The sequence below is a fragment of the Aegilops tauschii genome, chromosome 3, assembly GCF_002575655.3.
Source record: "Aegilops tauschii subsp. strangulata cultivar AL8/78 chromosome 3, Aet v6.0, whole genome shotgun sequence".
Classification (NCBI taxonomy): Eukaryota; Viridiplantae; Streptophyta; class Magnoliopsida; order Poales; family Poaceae; genus Aegilops; species Aegilops tauschii.
In genome coordinates this window covers 625,062,858-625,081,907 of record NC_053037.3, presented here as the reverse complement: position 1 = coordinate 625,081,907, position 19,050 = coordinate 625,062,858, and the positions used below count along the sequence as shown (strand labels likewise).

The 19,050-nt window shown below is 47.9% G+C and overlaps 1 protein-coding gene and 1 pseudogene across 1 annotated transcript; both read left to right on the top strand.

Moving 5' to 3' along the window:
• Positions 1–1,891: 1,891 nt before the first annotated feature.
• LOC141020860 (uncharacterized) lies at positions 1,892–2,758 on the top strand (annotated as a pseudogene).
• A 7,862-nt stretch (positions 2,759–10,620) lies between these two features.
• LOC109766981 (uncharacterized) lies at positions 10,621–12,979 on the top strand. Its single transcript, XM_020325728.3, has 2 exons — positions 10,621–11,063; positions 11,816–12,979. Exons 1-2 carry the CDS (start codon positions 10,998–11,000, stop codon positions 12,878–12,880), a joined length of 1,131 nt encoding a protein of 376 aa, XP_020181317.1. The 5' UTR covers positions 10,621–10,997; the 3' UTR covers positions 12,881–12,979.
• Positions 12,980–19,050: the final 6,071 nt, after the last annotated feature.

The window sequence follows — 19,050 nt, the reverse complement described above, 5'->3', positions numbered from 1 at the left end:
AAAAAAAACCGGACAAGTCACTCTTCATAAACATATACGCATGGACACCTAATTAAGCATGTGTTTTTCTACAACACAAAGTTGCATCGATCCAAATGTACACGCAATGAGTACGTAGCTCGCATCTGTAACTTTTGTAATGCATGTGCCACGTACACAGAATTAATTAAGTGCCCTTATTAGGTAAGATTTCTCCATCATAACATTTTTAATTAACATAAAGCATGTACTCATTTTCGTAGTACTCCACACATATGTTCTTTCCAATGTTTAATAGCTACATGTTGGGATCAGAAAATCCTATTTATAATTACTCGCTCCATCCATAAATGGACCTTATTTTTAGCTATGAGCATAACATACGGAACACGACCTAATTTTCCATTACCTTTCTAATGCACATGCTAGTATGGTAAGGTATTTCAAGTACCAAAGATTACCTGATTATGAGATAAAAGGATGGATAAATCTGGCCGATAAACATATTTGAGCGATGCAATTTCTTGGTGAGATGTTGTGATTATCGATTAATGTTCTGAGTCCTGAATGAGCATGGGGTAGTAGATAATGTACCAGGCGCAAAACAGTGGATAGTACAAGCATGGACAATGACCAAACTTAATTATATTTTCTTTTTTGTCAGTTTTGGTAAAACTCCTTTTGCAACGCAAGTGTACAAATGGACTCAATACCAACCAAAGGGAGTATATATATGGCAACCCTATCTCCTGAGAGCAACTCCAACGAGGGTCATCAAATCGCTCGCAAATGTCTGGACACTTAAAGCATCCCATATAAGTCGTGGAATTTGTACGGATTGGACAGGGCGTCCGGAATCCCCCAAACCGTCAGCTAACTTTTGGGTGGGGGGGGGGGGGGGGGGGGGGGGGGCGGGGGGCTCACCTGATCCACTGTTAGTTGGACCACATCTTCCCACAACCAATGTGTTCGACTCACCTATTTTTTTTCGCTTGGTCCTCCTGGCCCACTGTTTGTCATAGCCCCTGTTCAGATTTGGTGACTATGGTTGGATGGCCGGCACCTGCCCGTTGTCCGCGGACATGTCAAGACATGTCTGCCTACATTTGTTGTCGTTCGTTTGGTGATCCCCCTTGGAGTTGCCCTGATATACGATTCTTCAACTAGCTTAAACTAATTCAGGTGGATGTTCCCTTATTTCAATGTTTGGCATTACAAATAAGTCTACTTTCCTAAGAATTTAACACGGTAGCTAACTTGAGGAACAACCCTGAGTGGACATTAGTGTAGTGTGTACTGTGTAGTAGCTGTCAAGCAGTACGTGCATAGTAAGATATTGTATCATAGAAGGTGATCGATGTAATATGTCATGGACCGCTGTGAAGAATGCAAGAAGTCACTAACGTACACACGCTGCAGTACCTATATCTCCGGGTATGTACAGTGCCTGCAGCTATCATAGCATGGACGAACAATGACACCTGCAAACCACCTGGCTTCAAATAAACACTTATTTGTTCACGTGGACAATCAACCCTCGAGTAACAGAAGGAGAGGTCTCTGCATACGAGCATGCACACAACCAAGAACACGGTCCTGCACATTGAACAAGGAAGTTGAATTGGACTCAATTGCACATCACTTTCTATCTCGATTTGAAATTGGAGAGAGAAAACTCATTGCCCAACACAACTACCTCAACTGGTGGTTATAGTTTAATTTGTTACCGTGTGGCGTACGTGGTGAGCAAGCAAAAGTTCTAAACTTGACCGAAACGTAGTTTAATTTGTCTCTTAGATTTTGATTTTTTTTATCGCAACATCGTGAGCAGATTTGGGCTTTGACCTTATTCAAATCAGTGCGGTCACCAACATTTGGTATACAGAGCTTTGGTGCGATCCTGCCGGCGGCCATGTCGCTCGTCCCTCACGGTGGTGGTGGCGGGGTGATGGCGTTGCAGCCGCCGCCGCTGACGACGATGAACTACACCGCCTGGGCGATCAAGGCGGAGGTTATCCTTGACGCCCAGGGGCTATGGAGTGCGGTGGCTCCGGCGGAGGGTGCGGCGGTCGACGCCGGGAAGAGTAAGACGGCGCGGGCGGCGATGCTGGGCGCATTGCCGGAGGACTTGCTGATGCAGGTGGCGACGAAGACCACGGCGAAGGAGATATGGGACTCCCTCAAAGTGCGCTTCATCGGCGCCGATCGGGTGCGGGCGGCGAGGCTCGGGACGCTGCGTGGAGAGTTCGATCGCCTGCGGATGGACGACGGCGACGAGCTGGACGACTACGCCGGGAAGGTCAGTGGCATGGCGGCGAGGTACGCGGTGCTCGGCTTGACGCTCGACGACGCGGCCATGGTGAGGAAGCTGCTCGACACCATGTCGGACCAGCTGTACGCCGCAGTGGCCGGAATCGCGCAATTCTGCAACGTTGAGGAGATGGCGTTCGAGGAGGCGCTTTGACAACTCAAGGCGTTCGAGGAGAGGACGCGGCGGCGCGTACGGGCCGGCGGTGAGCGCGTGGACGGGCAGCAGATGACGACGGTCGAACAGTGGGCAGCTCGGGAGCGACGACAAGGTAGACGCGGCTTCAGCGACCACGACGACGACGGCGCGGCGAGCACAGCGTCAGGCAACGGAAGGAAGCGCCGTGGACGCTGCTACAAATGCGGGAAGCACGGGCACTTCCGGCGCGACTGCCCGCAGCTGTGGAAAGGACCGGCGGCGGAGCAGGCTCTCCTCGCGGACGCCAACGTCGACGACGACGGACTCCTCTAAGCCATGGCTTAGGGGGTGTGTGTTGGAATAAGCCACGGCTTTGTGCGGTCGGGCTCGTCGGGTGCGTCGGGTGCGCGCGGGACGTACTGGTGCGGTCGGGCTCGTCGGGCGTGTCGGATGCGCGCGGGACGTGCGGGATGCCGTGGAAGCGTGGTGAGTGTGCGTGTGTGGTGTGCGTGTGTGCGCATGTGTGTGCTGGTGGCTGTAGCGTGTGTGTGCACGTAGTTGTAGTAGCCAGTCTGTTAGGAGTGGCCGGTGGACCTGGCCGCGTCGCGCGCATAGCGCGCGTGGTGCGCATGACCGGTTCGCTCGCTTGCATGCAGCGGAGAGCTAGCTAGGGAAAACGTGAGGGCTGCGTTGCTGGGGGACTACAAAGTCACGGCTGCCAGTGTGTGTTTGTTGAGGAGAGTTGGTGCTCTGGAATAGTAATGGCCTCTGTGGTACGGCCGGGTGAAACTCCAGTATCCTTCTCTTTTCTTTCTGTGCTTCTGCTTCTTCTACCTCCAGCTACGCGCGAGAGAGAGCTAGTTAGGGCTGCAACAACAAGGGGCATACTCCGCCTTCTCGATCCAGCCGGTTGAACCAGTTCTGAAGATCATGTGGGCCTTGCGTGTGCCGGCCAAAGTCAAGATATTCAGATGGTTGTTCTACTTAAACGGGCTTAACACCAAGTCGAACATACACCGGAAGACCCTGCAAGACAATGCGACCTGCCCTAGGTGCTTTGCTGCCGAGGAAGACCGCCTGCACCTGTTTTTCTCCTACCCCCATTGTCCAATATTTTTGCTGCCATTGGCTTGACACCCTCGAGCTCACCCTTCGTGGACATCTGGTTCTAGGCACACCGCCGGCTGCCTCCATCACAACGTTTGTTGTGCTCGTCATTCTCTGGAAGATATGGGACGTTCGTAATGCAAAAGTGTTCAGACAGTTTGACATTACGGCTTCCGAAGTCATCAAAAGCATAGACGACGACTTCACCCTTTGGCCTCGCGGACTGTGGTCTGCCGTGTAGAACGATAGAGAGAGAAAGATTGACAGAATATAATAGATATTGTATTGATAATTACAATACAATTTCGGACGACTTCACCCCACCCAAAAACCTTCCCCGATTGACAGAACGTCCCGCTACTGACACTTGAAAAAGCTGCTTTCAAGGTCTCGTCGCTTCGGTGAATCACTTGAGCCCTGAGACATTTTCGGTGCCATGGAGCTAGACCATTGAGCTATTACGCTTTCTTCAAAGGATGGCTGCTTACAAGCCCACCTCCTGGTTGTCATCGCTCGATCACTTCCTTTTTCACTAAGTGATTGCTTAGGGATCTTAGCGTACGATCTGGGCTGTTTCCCTCTCCACTTTGGATCTTAGCACCCAATCAGTCTGTCTTAAAAAACAAGAGCCAACCTAAAACTTAACTACCCCTTGCCCTCCCACTGATTCGGAGCTGTAGTACGCAATGAAAGCAGCTTGATCCCAGCTCGGCGTCGCAGGTGAGGGTGGCGTTGGAAGCAGTGCCGGCGGATACGATGGTGAAGGCAGTAGGGCCGGCTGGGGAGTGTAGTAGGCATTGGCCGACTGTGGAGGGGGTGGCGTCGGGAGGAGGGCCGGCTGAGGTGTGTAGTAGGCGTCGCCGTCGGTGCTGTAATGACCATAAGGAGCATACGTCGGGGCGGCGTGATAGGCATTGGCCGGCTGTCGGGGGTTGAGAACCCAGGGAGCACCAGTAGGCGGCCGAAGGCCGGGTTGCCAGGCACCTGAGTATGCCGGCGGAGCACCGAGGGTGGACGGAGCGGACCAGGGCATGGGCCATGCTTGAACAAGCCCCATCCAAGGATCATGAGGAGGCCGCCATGCAACCGCAGATGGAGCACTGGTGGGTGGTGCAGGACTCGGTGCTGGTGATGTCGTAGGCGGAACCGAACGAGTCGACGGCGGCCTGTAGATAGGGTTTTTGCCGCGGTAGTTCGGACTAGGACGCCAGCCTGGGGGCGGTTGAACAGATGACGATGCGGACGGCCCGGCGGCAGGAGCCGGCCTGGAAGGCGGCGCTGGTTCACCACGCGATGGTAGCGCACGATGCACAGCGGGAGGAGGCGCACACAGAGGTGTGGCGAGGAAGAGATCGAGTGGGAATGGAGGGTCATCGGGTGCAACGTCGAGGCCATGCAGCGAGGCGCTTGGGGCACATCACCCCGGATCGAGACTTGAGACAGAGACCCCAGGAATTGGGGGGCGGGGTAGGGTTAAAGTGGGAGGAGGCTGCCGCTGGTGGTGGGGAAAAATGGCATGCAAACTGGGTTGCTGCTGCTATATGAGTTGGGCCAAAAAAACACAGGGAAGAGAGAGCGGTGTTTAAGAATTATAAAATCTTGCCTAAGAAAAGAATTTGAAAATCAATTGGGTTTGAAGAAACTTGAAACTATTTTTTTGGCCTTTTGGGTTTGTGCCAACTCCACATGAATTATCCGAAGTTTAATTAAGAAGTTTAAATTAAGAGTGGGTTATGCTTAATTTGAAATGAATGGGATTGTTATTTTTAGCTCCCTAATATTTTTGGGGGCTATGTTCATGAGTAATAAAAAGAACCACCATGTGAATTCCCTCAATTTAGATAGATCGAAGATCCATAAAATTACTTATTTGAATTTCATTTGGTTGGCTAACTTAATAAAATTCAAGTGAGGGATTTTAAAAAAACCTCAATTCAAATCAAAGCAAATAACATGAAACAAACATTATAGTTTAGTAGATGCAGTACTGATGCAACAGAAGCCTAAGATGCCCAGACATGTTGTACTTGAAAAAAGTAAAGTATCAGGGATAAGAAAACTTCAAGGGAAAGGCCTGGTTGACTCGGTCGTTATACACGTTGTTCCGAAAAGCGCACGAAGCCAAGCCGCAGCTGCCCTCATTGAGAAGCAGTGCACCGACGGGCCGTCACACAAAGTTATGTATGTTTTTTTTATGTATTGCACTTTTTACTAATTGTGTGAATTTCCTAAATTTTCAATAGCGGTAATGGTGTCTTAGTAAATAAAATAGGCATGTTTAATAGAATGCAAGGACGTTAGTGGTGATATGATAAACCGATCAGCTTTATGCACATGGTCATAATAGAAATACCTTTAAGTTGATGCTTTAGGATTTTCTTTAACTCCGTTGCAACGCACGGGCCCTTTTGCTAGTAATAATAAAGTACGGATTGACTCCGTGGGTTCACCGTTATAATACGCTTCCTTTCTGTGAATTTACGCTTCCAGTTTGAATTTAAAACATATACTCGAGGTGGTACTAAACCGTCGATCGATTTCGCTCAGATCGTTTGACACCGAGAAAGCGAACGAAACAGCCCATCGACAACGAAGAAGCAGGCCAGCGACCCGCGGGCGTAGCTCAGGCATTACCCCAGGAGGCCGTAAGTTTCGTTGTCACGCGCGTGGGCCGAACTGACATAGCCCACATTTTATTAAACCGATGAGCAGAGGAGCAGCGAAAAATACTTTCTGCGTGAGGATTAGAACTCATAAATAGTCCCACCTCGCTCCTTTTCAACCAATTCAATCAATTTATATACGCGGGTGACTTTTCTGCATCAGAAATCAACAAGCCTCTGAGGGGAACAGAATGAAGGAATTAGTCCGCGAAGAGCAAGTAGGTCTGCAGGAAGAATCTCAGATAAGCACGCAATCGGCAACCCCCGTGACCCAAATCAAATATGGGAAATTCGTTGAATCAGCGACACAACTCGCATAAACAGCCCGCTCTGCATGCCACGCGACAACCTTGTCTTCTTAGCGAAACGAGCCATCCGTTTTCCCCATGATCCCTCGTTCTCTAACCTCTCGATTCCTTCTACTGCTGATTTTCACACCTCTCCATCGTGGACATGTTGTCCCCAAGACACTGTCCCAAGCCAATGCGTCTCTCCACCATGGCCATTTTGTGGTGTTGCGAAACAACACTCGCCGGTGGCAGCCAGTGCTCCGATAAAGCATTCAAGCGCTGTTAGTCAGATGGGGTGCGGCGCACTGTGAACCGGCTGCGATGCAACCTCGTCGACACTGGTATGCAGCTCCCGACTCACGCGACAGGAGGCATCGAAGCTGCGCTGCTATACAGCTCTCCCGATGCACGTGACAGGAGGCACCGGCGCTGCAATGCAGCTCTCCCGACGCACGCGACATGAGGCACCGGAGCTGCGATGCAGCCTCGCCGGCGCTGCTATGCAGCTCTCCCGACGCACGCGACATGAGGCACCGGTGCTGCGATGCAACTCTCCCGACGCACGCGGCATGAGGCACTGGTGCTGCGATGCAACCTTGTCGGCGCTGCTATGCAGCTCTCCCGAGAGTCCTGACGCACTCGGCATGAGGCACCGGTCACCTTCGGTGGATCTCGTCGAGCCTGTTGAGCTAGACGACGCAGAAGCTTCAATGCAACGGGGATGTTTGCTGTGGCGGAGATGACCGGCTGATTTCGGAGGTCGTCAACAGGCATCACTGCAAGACGGGATGACGAAGAGCGATGGAGGAGTGCTGCACTGGAGAGATGACTGAGTCAATTTCTGCTGGGTTGCGCTCGTGGTCCAACTGGCACATATCGGACGGCTACGCATGGCCTCATCCAATGGCTCAGGAGGCGGTTTACGATTGTCTCACGTCAGCCGGACGACGCCTAGCAGTGTCCCATAAGAAATCGAAACAACCGACCCTAGGAGAGGGACCAGAATGATGGAATGGAATGGAACGGAGCCCCGCGAGCTTAGCTTATGGCCAAGCAAGGCCGGGCAGAGGAAGAAAGGGGCACCAACGGACACCGCTGCTCGGCGGACCCGCGATAGGCTGGAGGCGGACACGACACGGCCGCGCACTCCAGGGAGAGTGCATCGTCTGTGGAAGAGGGAAGAGGAGAGGGGAGTACGCGGCGCCGTGGGTGGGGGTGTGGGAACTTTGGGGCCGGGATGAGCAGCGCAGCGCTGCGTGGATAAAAGAGACACAGGAGGATTGTTTGCTATGTTTGCTGAAATGTAGAAGAAGCGTATATACGTGATGGATGGTGTACGTCGCCTTCACATGAAAATTATCAAAAAAGTTTGCATTTTTTATGGTGATGAGTGAGAGTGAGTGCGGTTCGGTCTTTGGGCCAAGTTCAAGTAGTGCAAAAGGAAAAAAAAACATAATATAATCTTGCAAACCAAGCAACCAACATTTTCTTAAAAAGAATATCAACATAGTAAAAACCTGTTTGCTTTCGAATATTAACCAACAAATGTATATAAACAATCCCACTTTTCAATGCACCACTACTCTTCCATCCAAAAAAAATTTGTTTGCATTTAAATATTTTCAAAATTCTAAGAAAAAACATTTAGATTAGTTATTAAACTCTCGAACAATTTTACGTCTGTGTATCCTGCTAAAAACACTTACACCATTGCTCTTCTACCCGATGATAGTGCTAAGATGAAGGAAGGACCATCAAAGGACACCCTGACGAGTCGCAAAAATAAAAGGACACCCTGACGACTTTCTCAACTTTACACTACATTGGTCTAGACACCAACAATTATTTTTCTAATTGCGGGCACCAAGTGTGTGTGTTTTTTTTAGATAAAGAGTGTTTCAAATTCTTCTTAATTTTTTTTAAAAGCATGCTTTTAAATATGTTCACGCTTGTTTAAAAATGCACAAAACTCCTAAAAAATGTTCCAACTTTTTTTTAACAAAACCATTTAAATTTGACCACAAAATTTTAGTTAAAAAACATGTGTTCAAAAAAATGTTCATCTTCAAAAGATGTTTCAGTTCTAATAGAAAGATTAAAAATTTCAAAATTGTTTAATTATTTTATAATAAAGAAATATTTGTGTTTTCTGAAAAGTAAAAATAGAACCAGTTACTAGACTATTCCATGCAGCACTACTCGTTCATTGATGAAAGATGTTAGGGTGGCTTATTTAGGTCCATGCGTCATACTCCGAAAAGAGATAACATTATAAACTTATGCTGATGTTTATCAGAACTAGGTATAAAAAATGATGCATGCTGTCATACAGAGCAGGTTTAACGAATTTTTAGCCCGTTGCAACGGACGGGCATTTGTGCTAGTAGGAGTACAAATTTGGAGGGCAAGAAGCCTCTCATATAGATAAGTTAGGAGATGGATTGCAAATTCTAAACTATCAAATACATGTAAAGAAAATATATCTATAACATGCCGAGTTTAAATCCAGTGCCATGTTATGACGAGACTATCTTACCTCAACTTGAATGGGTGCTTTCTGAATCTTTTGTACTATGAATATATGCTTGTTTTGCTACTTCAAAAATCAATGAATATTTTTCAGGTGGGGAGGCCCCCACCCCTCCCTAGTTTCAAAAGAAAACATGGCCGATATTTTGCACACGTAGCAGCCATGTCAACCTGACAAACATCAATAAAATAATTAGGAATGGATATATTACATTATGGACGGTGATCGATGCTATATATGCACGTGCATTAGTTTATAACTACTAACACACAAGAAAAATTAATGCAAGAGAAATTTAGTTGTCATCTCGTATTCACGGTGACTATCTCATATACTCCATGGATATGAAGATGAGAAGAGTACGTATATTTCCAGCTACATACAGTACCCAGAACTATCATGCTACAAATCAACAGTGTTACTTGCAAACCACCTGGCTTCAATTAAACACTTAATTGTTCACACCAACGATTGGCCGCCGGGTAATAAAATAGGATATCTTAATTTGCTCTCTGCACCCGAGAATGCACACAACCAAGAACAATGTCATGTGTATTAACCTTGGAAGTATAATCAGAGTGGATTGCTCAAGGTTTCCAACTCGCTCAGGTTCGAGAGAAACTTCTACCATGATATAAAAGTGGATGAAAAATCCGTCGCCGACCATACCTATTTAACTAGCAGTTGCAGTTTTACCTCCTAGATTTTGAAATTACACAAATTTGAGCCTAAACTTCTGATACAGAGCACATTATATCCTTGACCCTAATCATAACAGTTTGATTGCTAACATTGCGGACACGCATAGCAATCATCTAACATGAAAAACAATAAAATTAAGTAGACAAGTTAAACCCGAAGTATTCCAAGAGAAAAAATCAATAAAATTTTTAAATAAACTTCAAGAGTATTATCATAGACTACTCATGAATGTTCATAAATTATTTATGAGTTATCCACAGTTTCCCATTTTTGGTTAAAACTTACAGAATAATTGCGCTTTTATTTTTGTCCTGATATTCACATTTATTTTTGTTTATTAATAAATGTATGTTTAACTTTATCTTGTTTTTGTGCCGATTGGTGTGTGCACAAAACCACCACCACGTCACTGGTCATATAAATTTCACTAGATTGGCGATCAAATCATCCAACCTTTAAATTATAGATAATAGGTACAAATAAACTTAACTAACTCTTGAGTGGTCAAATATAATGTTAGTCCCATCCCATGCAAACTAAGTTGTATATCCAACACAAATACTAGAGACCGCTCCGCGAAAAAAAACACTGGAGACGGCTGTCACTTTTTCTCTATGTATACATGACATGCACGTGTCAAGATTGAAGTTCATCTCGCATTGACATATCCTACATTTTATGGCATCTTTGGAAGACTATATTATGAAAATTTAGAATTAGAAAAACATGTGATGAAAAGGACTCGACATCTTGGTTACTACTAAAAATTAAAACGCAGGACAGTTGAGAAGTGATTGTCTCGAAACAGAGTGAGTGATATGACTTGCTAGTGTTCAAACAAAAAATATATGTAGGCCTACCGAATTGCTAGTACCATTAAACTCTATGGAGTGGCCAGGATGATTAATTATGCGGTGGCAAATTAGCTATCAGCTTAGCTCATCAGAGTACACTAACTAATTTATTGCAAACTGTAGCTAGCATGGGTAGCACTCTGAGCCACGTCCGCATATACATTGAAAAAGGAAAAGTGTGCAAATGAAGGAAAACAACAACAATATATATAGCGCGTGTGTGTTCCTTCTCTCTCATCTATTTTGGTGCTGCTAGCTACCTTACTCTCTCCTTTTTCTCTATCTTGTTGGGTAGCTAGACCCTCCCCCCTCTCTTTCTAGCATCCATTCCATTCCTTTCCTTGGTACTAGTACTCTTCCGCTTGATTTCCCCAACTGCCGCTAAGTTTCTTCCTCCCACTTTCTCTTCTCTCTACATCACCGGATATGATCTGCCTTCCTGCCTTCCCTGATTCATCAAACTTCTGGAACACCGACCACAACCAGCTTCAGGTATGCATCCTTGTGCTTCTAGCTAGCTAATTAATTGCATATTCCCTCATGATGTTGTTCAAACAACAAAAATAAGAATATGTGTGCACTCAGTGAGCTAGGTTTTCTGATTGCAGATATTTATATCTTGGAATATACTCCATATCAGGTTTTCTTTTTCTGGTCGAAATTTACAGTAGCCGACCGGTTACCGGACATTTCATAGACACCCGAGAAACAGTGGCACCACTCGAAAAATTCAAAAAAAAATGAGAATTTGAACGGCCAAGAGGTACCACTGTTTCTCGTGTTATGATACCAGAAAGGTCAAAAAATGAATTTAAACTGAAATGGTGAATCAAACAGGGTCTGTATCAATGAAAAAATAGTGTGCTACAGCAAAATAGCACCACCCTTATATACTGTTAGCGTGCATTATACGATGCTATTAGTGACACATCTTACACTAATTTATTTAGTGGGACATTGCTCAGAACGCTGTAGCGCGCTAGTACTCTTAAGAGGTCACGGGTTCTCCCTTTGCACAGGGAAGTTTATGTCTGATGTAGGTCAAAATATTATAATTTATTACCGGAAATAAATGTAAACCCAAAATTCCTTTGAATTATTAACGAAAAAATTCCAAAACTTCTGAGATGTACCAGAAACCGGTTCGTCCTGCCCATCCCGGGGATGAATGGAGAAAAAAATAGCTCCATATATATATTGGCCGATATGCTAAATTGATTACTCATCTTCTTGTTGATTTGCAGCTGCAACAATTCGGCACCAACAATCATAGTACTACTACTTTTTCACCTGCTAGTCCTAGTGATGGAGAATGCAGCAACAACAACAACAACAACAACAACAACAACAACAACAACAACAACAACAACAACAACAACAACAACAACAATCAAAAACGGTTCATGGCCATGGCCAAGGCCGGCTCCTGCGCTGCAGGGGGTGGCGATGATGGTTGCGGCGGTGTTGGGGACGGCGATTGCGGTGGCAATGGGAAAAGCAAGTCGATGTCCATGTCGGAGCGAGCACGGCTAGCGCGGTTGCCGCAACCGGTGTCGGGACTCAACTGCCCGCGATGCGACTCCACCAACACAAAGTTTTGCTACTTCAATAACTACTCCCTTACGCAGCCCCGCCACTTCTGCCGCTCCTGCCGCCGCTACTGGACCCACGGTGGCATGCTTCGCAACGTGCCAGTCGGCGGGGGGTATCGTCGCCATGCCAAGCGCAGGGCCAAGCCCAAGGTGGTGTCAGACACCTCCCGAGCCGCTATGGTAGGGACGTCTTCCGTGACATCAACTATGTCCAGCAGTACAACATATGTCACCGGCACCGGCACTGCACCACCCAGATTGCAGTACCCCATGTTTGGTAGCACGCCATCGCACGATAACCAGTTCGTCGATAGCTTCGACCCAGCGAATATTGGTCTCAGCTTCCCCATTAGGCTGCTCTTTGCCGATAGCGATGCTTACGCAATGGACGACTGTGCGCAGAACCACCACCACCATGCTCATGGGAACGGGATGGAGCAGTTGTCGGCAACGCGGAATAGTTTCCCATTCATCCACGTGGTGGATCATCAGATGTCTGGACTACCAGCTGAAGCAATGCCCATCACAATGGCTGCGATGGAGGGCATGTTCCACCTAGGGTTACAGAGCGTCGGCGGGGCTACTGGCGACGAGATAGGAGGCCAACAGTTGCACCACCCGCTGACCAAGAGAAACCACAAGCGCCAGGATTACCCGAGCAGCAGGGGCATGTATAGGGACGTGGTCAATGGCAATTGCGGCGGCGATTACATTTAATATTCCAGTACTCGCAATGCAACTTGTAATTACCTAGCTAGTTAGATCAAGATTTGTTCTCAGATTAATGTGTGGTGAAATGGTGTACCCTATTGTAGTCATGTGAACTTTGGTGAAATATATGGATCTATCAACTTGTCAATGATGTGTTGTTTTCCTGAACTTGGCAATGCTGGATATGTACGCTCAACCATGTTAATGCTTGGTATGGTAGCACTGGAATGTGCCTTGTTCACTCTTAATACCCTACCGCCTGCTTAGTAAGTGGTACGCATGGAGTGGGACCATCGGTACCTATGGCAGTAGGGTCCTAGCTACCCCGAAAGCCTTCTCTTCTTGAAGGTGGCACGGATTGGCGCGGTAGGGTGTGAGACCGTAGCGCCTAATAAGTTGGTGTAGGCTTACCACTGTATCATCGACATTGAAAATGGTAGGGTCCCATTGTGTACCACCTTCAACAACATAATGTTTTTGGGGGCAGTCAGGATCCTACTGTCAGCGACGGCTGAGGTACCATTTCAAGCCGACCGCCTACTAAGTTGGTCGTAGACTTAACATCGCAACGCAAGAGTCGGCGGTTGTGAGTTTTATGAATTAAAATGTTCCCAAGTTCAAAAGATAAATAGAACATGCTTCTCAAATAAAAGTTCATGACATTAGGTAGTACAAGTCCCACATAGAAGACTATCAAGTCACACGGTGCCATTTCCCCTTCTTGTCACGTGCTTCATCTTACTCTTGTGTGCGGAAAACCCTTTCACACTTCCTCATCCTCTCCGCCTCACGAGCATCCTTCCCAATTCAGCCCTCCCCGCCACACAGTTCCGTGCTTGCTTCCTCAAAAGCCCACGACGCTCCTCCTCCGCTAGATGCAAAGACTCATTGAACCGGGGACGTGGCTATGCACCAATCACTCCACAGGTCATGTAAGATATGTTTTGGTACCTCATGATCTATGCATGTATAGTCTTCCAAAGAGGAAGAGGCGGCTACAAAAACATGTTTGTCCTATCATATGTACCACAAAATGAGATCTCTTGATGTTGCATTTAATGTACCGGCTGGCAATCATAGGTGTTAGTTGGACGTGCACGGTTCTGTTCATATTTGGGACGCATGAAAAATCTTCTACCTTCTATCCATGACTTCTTTCAGTCTGTGGACTCCGTCACAACACAAGGGTCATCAAAGCAACATGTAGAGAGTTTCACATCTTTGTCCTTCCTCTTTTCCAACTCGCCCCCCACTCCACTTATTCACATGTCCTCTTGGTCGGCGCAAGGCGTCCCAGTCATGGAACGGGATGAAGCTATGCCTAAAACAGGAACAATTGTTAGCAAAAGATATGAGCAAAGCAAATGTGTAAACTCAATAAAACAAGAAGTATTAAAAAAGATGTATAAATGCAAAACAAAGTGAAGAGAATAAAATTATGTCAAGTTGTAATATAGTTGATGACATTTACATGTAATAGATGTGTTAGCACTCGTTATAGTACCATTAAACATCTACGTAGAGGGTTGTTGAGAATAGGAGTAAAATTTATAAAGTCTAGATTTCTAGAGTATATGATTGCATAACATAGGTTTAAACAACATGAAAGTTGTATGATATGCGGCCAAGTGATTTGCCACATCATACACTTTCCTTGTACTCCTGCTTACTAGCATCGCTCATTTCTCACACAAATATAGCCTCATATTCTCTCGAAACAAGCTTTCGCTCCTCTTGTGAAATATATCCACGCGGCCCAACAATAGGGCAATGCTAGACTTATGTAAAGAAACTACTTATGTGTAAGTACTAACCAACGTGGAAGAATAGGATTGGTGTTTAAGGGAGTGTGAGGCACACCCCCCTAAAATCAGGGTTGTATGTTTAGATTAGTTTGGCATGTTTCTAAGCTCATGTGTGATGTTCGTAGGTTTAGCATTTTCGCCCAACGATATATGTTGATGAGAAAACCTTGATACAAAGAAAATGAAATAAAGTCCAAAATTAAGAGAACGTGCCACACACAACTCTATGCCACGACCTCATTGTCGGGCATGCCACATGACTAACCAAACACTAGCCATATCCCCTTCGAGTTCGTCAACGAAGAGCAACCCTGCGTCCCCCGGAGAAACCACTAGACTATGCCACAAAGCTCTTGCCAAACTATCGATGGAGATGTTCCTTTGCCCTCTCACTCTGGTCTGAGGAGCGTCGATCCTCCTAGCGAGCAGTACGGGCTAATAGAGATGACGATGCAGTCATATTTAAAAGAGAAGAGACAACCCAGTCTGCCGCATGTTGAAACCCAAGAAGCAACATGCTAATAGCCTAGCCTGCCTAAATAAGTCAGAGTCGAAGGTACCTGAAGCGCAACATGTCACCCCTGCCGAGTATTAAGCAACATATAATGGTTTTCACCTAGAGCCCTCGCATGTGGAGGAGAACCACAATGACGCTCTCAAGAGGGACATAACACACATGCATCAACATCGTTGATGCCAAAGCACAAAGCTTTTGCTTAAAACATGTCCGCGCCAATAGGAGGCACCTAGGACAATAAGCCCACCCCGAAAGGAGGCATGTCACGATCAAGTCAACGTCTCCAGATCAAGATCTGGTCTACACAACCCAGCAATGACCTCGAAAGGATCCCGCATTGCCACGCCATTCGCCACCCGCTCCGTCAAGAAAAGCAGCCATCAGTGTCTCCATGTTGATCGCCAGAGAGCTCACCGTGCAACCTACCATCCAGGGCCGCCACCTTGGTATCCAAGATCGAACTCATCAACACCACAAGAACTTGTGGGCACCACCCACCTGGGGAGAAGAAGAAGCATCCTTAACCTTCCCACAAGAATCTGACTCGTCATGGGCAATGGTGGCCTAGTGTCAGGTCGTGCCGCCGAACATATCCTACACCCACTCTTCAATGGTCGGGTAGGACATCAAAGGCACCTGAGCACAATCACATGCTCGAGGGTCAGCCTGGACGTGCCAAGTGGTCTTTAGCCCGTTCATGGACCGGAACGAAATTCTTTGCCCCAAAAAAAAAACACAACTAACCCGGTCATTCAAAATAGGCCAGAAAAATTGTCTTGTTTTGGAGCGGACCAATTTTTTTCATTTTTAGCAGCATCTTTTTCCATTTTTTGAATTATAAGAATGAGGCACAACCCATCCTAGGCACTTTCTATGACCTAAGGCCCATCCCAGGCACCTCCTCACGCGAAAGTCGCCCCCTCCGTGCCCCCTTGTCATGGCCGCGCTGCTCGTCGTCGTTGAGGGAGTCCTGGACTAAGGGGTCCTCGGGCGTGCAGCCTGTTATCGATGGGCCGGACTGATGGGCTGTGAAGACATGAAGGCCGAAGACTGTACGCGTGTCCGGATTGGACTCTACTTGGCGTGAGAGGCAAGCTTGGCAACCGACTATGAAGATTCCTTCTTATGTAACCGACTCTATATGTAAACCCTAGATCCCCCGGTGCCTATATAAACCAGAGGGGTTAGTCCGGAAAGGATATATTCATTACCATAGTCATGCAGGCTAGGCTTTTAGGGTTTAGCCATTACGATCTCGTGGTAGATCAACTCTTGTAATACTCATATTCATCAAGATCAATCAAGCAGGAAGTAGGGTATTACCTCCATAGAGAGGGCCCGAACCTGGGTAAAACATCGTGTCCCCTGTCTCCTGTTACCATCGATCCTAGACACACAGTTCGGGACCCCCTACCCGTGATCCGCCGGTTTTTGACACCGACATTGGTGCTTTCATTGAGAGTTCTGCTGTGCCGTCGACGAAAGGTTCGATGGCCCCTTCAATCGTCTATAGTAACTCTGTCCAAGGTGGAACTTTCCTCCCCGGACAGATTTTCGTGTTCGGCGGCTTCGTACTACGGGCCACCATCCGAAGGAGTTCACACCATCCGAAGCCACAGAGTCCGCGGCGTTGGAGCCGCACACAAACTCAACACCAGGCAATATCAGCGTCAGCGGAATTTCGGACTCGTTTCCGGCTATAAGTTCCGAACCTTGCGCACCCTCGGACACCGAGTTGGATCGGTTAGCAATCATCGAGCTCAGCGCCGCAGATGTCTTCCAACACTCGCCCTTCGGCGATGTGCTGAATTCGGTGAAAAACCTGTCCCCGATGGGGGACTAACGACCGAACTATGTCCGGTTCGAGCTAGAGGCTGATAATGGAGAATTTCGCTTCCCACCCGCCACCCACTTCATAGCCACTGTCGAGGACTTAACCGACATGCCCGCTTCTGGCTCCGAAGACATTGACGGTATAGACGACGATGCCGATAAGGAGCAAGGCCAAGACCAGCCAGTCATCAGGCGTGAGACGGCCACCCCTTCATATGACGTGTACATGATCCATACACTTAAAAAGCCTCGCGGCAAAGACAAGGGAGATCCAGTTGAAACTCCTGAGACACAGTCTAAGTTCTGGCGCCCCAAACGCCGCCCCAAGTCACGCCGCAACAACGATGGCACTGGAGAAAATAGTACTCCGGACGGCCCCGAAAGCAATAAAGACCCTGTGGGAGCAATATTCGAGCAGGAGGAACAGGAAAACGGGCAAACCAGCCCCGATGAACAGGCCCTGCCCAGCGACGGTTCGGAGGACGACAACTACCTTCCGCTCTCCGAAGATAAGGTAAGCCTCGGCGATGAAGACTTCATCGTACCCGAAGAGCCCCTCGAGCAGGAGCGCTTCAAGCGCAGGCTGATAGCTACGGCAAGGATCCTGAAAAAGAAGCAGCAGCAGCTTCAAGCTGACCAAGACCTACTCAACGACAGATGGTCCGAAGTCCTGGTCGCCGAAGAATACGGCCTTAGTAGCCTAGCCAAAAGCTACCCAAAGCACAGATTGCTATACCAGTCCGATGACGGGGCGTTGGAGCACATACCATCGTCACACAATGCGGCAGGTCGCCGACAACTCTGTCCGGATAACGAGGCAACTCAAGCCGAACACCAGACCGCCTCACCTCGTCGTAAAGGCAAGAACAATGCAGGTCACGATTACCCAGACGACCTGCAGAGGGACTTGGACAATAGAGCAGGACACGCAAGACCGATCTACGGATCGCGAAAGCATGCTTCGACACGCGATGATGGCTACTTATTCGGACGTGTCAAACCTCGCCACGCCCGAGCCGAAAACCGCAAAGGGACTCCTTCGGAGTTACGTCGCAGTGTGGCCCAACATAGAGGCGCCTCACACCCCCTTTGCTTCACTGATGAAGTAATGGATCATGAATTCCCCGAAGGATTCAAACCCGTCAATATTGAATCATACGACGGGACAACCGATCCCGCGGTATGGATAGAAGATTTCATCCTACACATCCATATGGCCCGTGGGGACGACCTCCACGCCATTAAATACCTCCCACTAAAACTAAAAGGGCCAGCTCAGTACTGGTTAAACAGCCTGCCTGAAAATTCCATAGGCAGCTGGGAGGACTTGGAAGAGGCATTCCTTGATAACTTCCGAGGAACATATGTCCGGCCACCGGATGCCGATGACCTAAGTAACATTGTCCAACAGCCCGGAGAGTCAGCCAGGGAGCTCTGGACTCGGTTCTTAGTCAAAAAAAAAAACAAATCGTCGACTGTCCAGACGCGGAAGCCCTTGCGGCTTTCAGACACAGCGTCCGGGACGAATGGCTTGCACGCCACCTCGGCCAAGAAGGACCTAAATCCATGACAGCCCTCACCGCTCTGATGACCCGCTTTTGCGCGGGAGAAGACAACTGGCTCGCTCGTAGAAGCAATAGCGCCAACAACCAGGGCACCTCCGAAATCCGAGACGGCAACGGCAAGCCACGAGGAAGCAAAAGAACAGTCACAATGACAATGAAAGATCAGGCGACACAGCGGTCAACGCCGGATTCAGCAACCCCAAGCCCGGTCAGCGGAACAAGCCATTCAAGGCGAATCGAGACGAACCATCGAACCTGGAGAGGATACTGGACCGACCCTGCCAGATTCATGGCCACCCCGATAAACCAGCTAATCATACCAATAGAAACTGTTGGGTCTTTAAACAGGCCGGCAAGCTCAACGCCGAACAGGGGGAAGAGGCCGCCAAGCGACAGGGATGACAGAAAGGTTCACCAACGAAACACCGGGGGTCAGAAGCAATCTCCACCCGAGAA

Coding starts and splice junctions, on each gene's coding strand:
- LOC109766981 (XM_020325728.3), top strand. CDS start 10,998: ATGATCTGCCTTCCTGCCTTCCCTGATTCATCAAACTTCTGGAACACC. Junction 11,064..11,815: donor CCGACCACAACCAGCTTCAG/GTATGCATCCTT, acceptor GTTGATTTGCAG/CTGCAACAATTCGGCACCAA.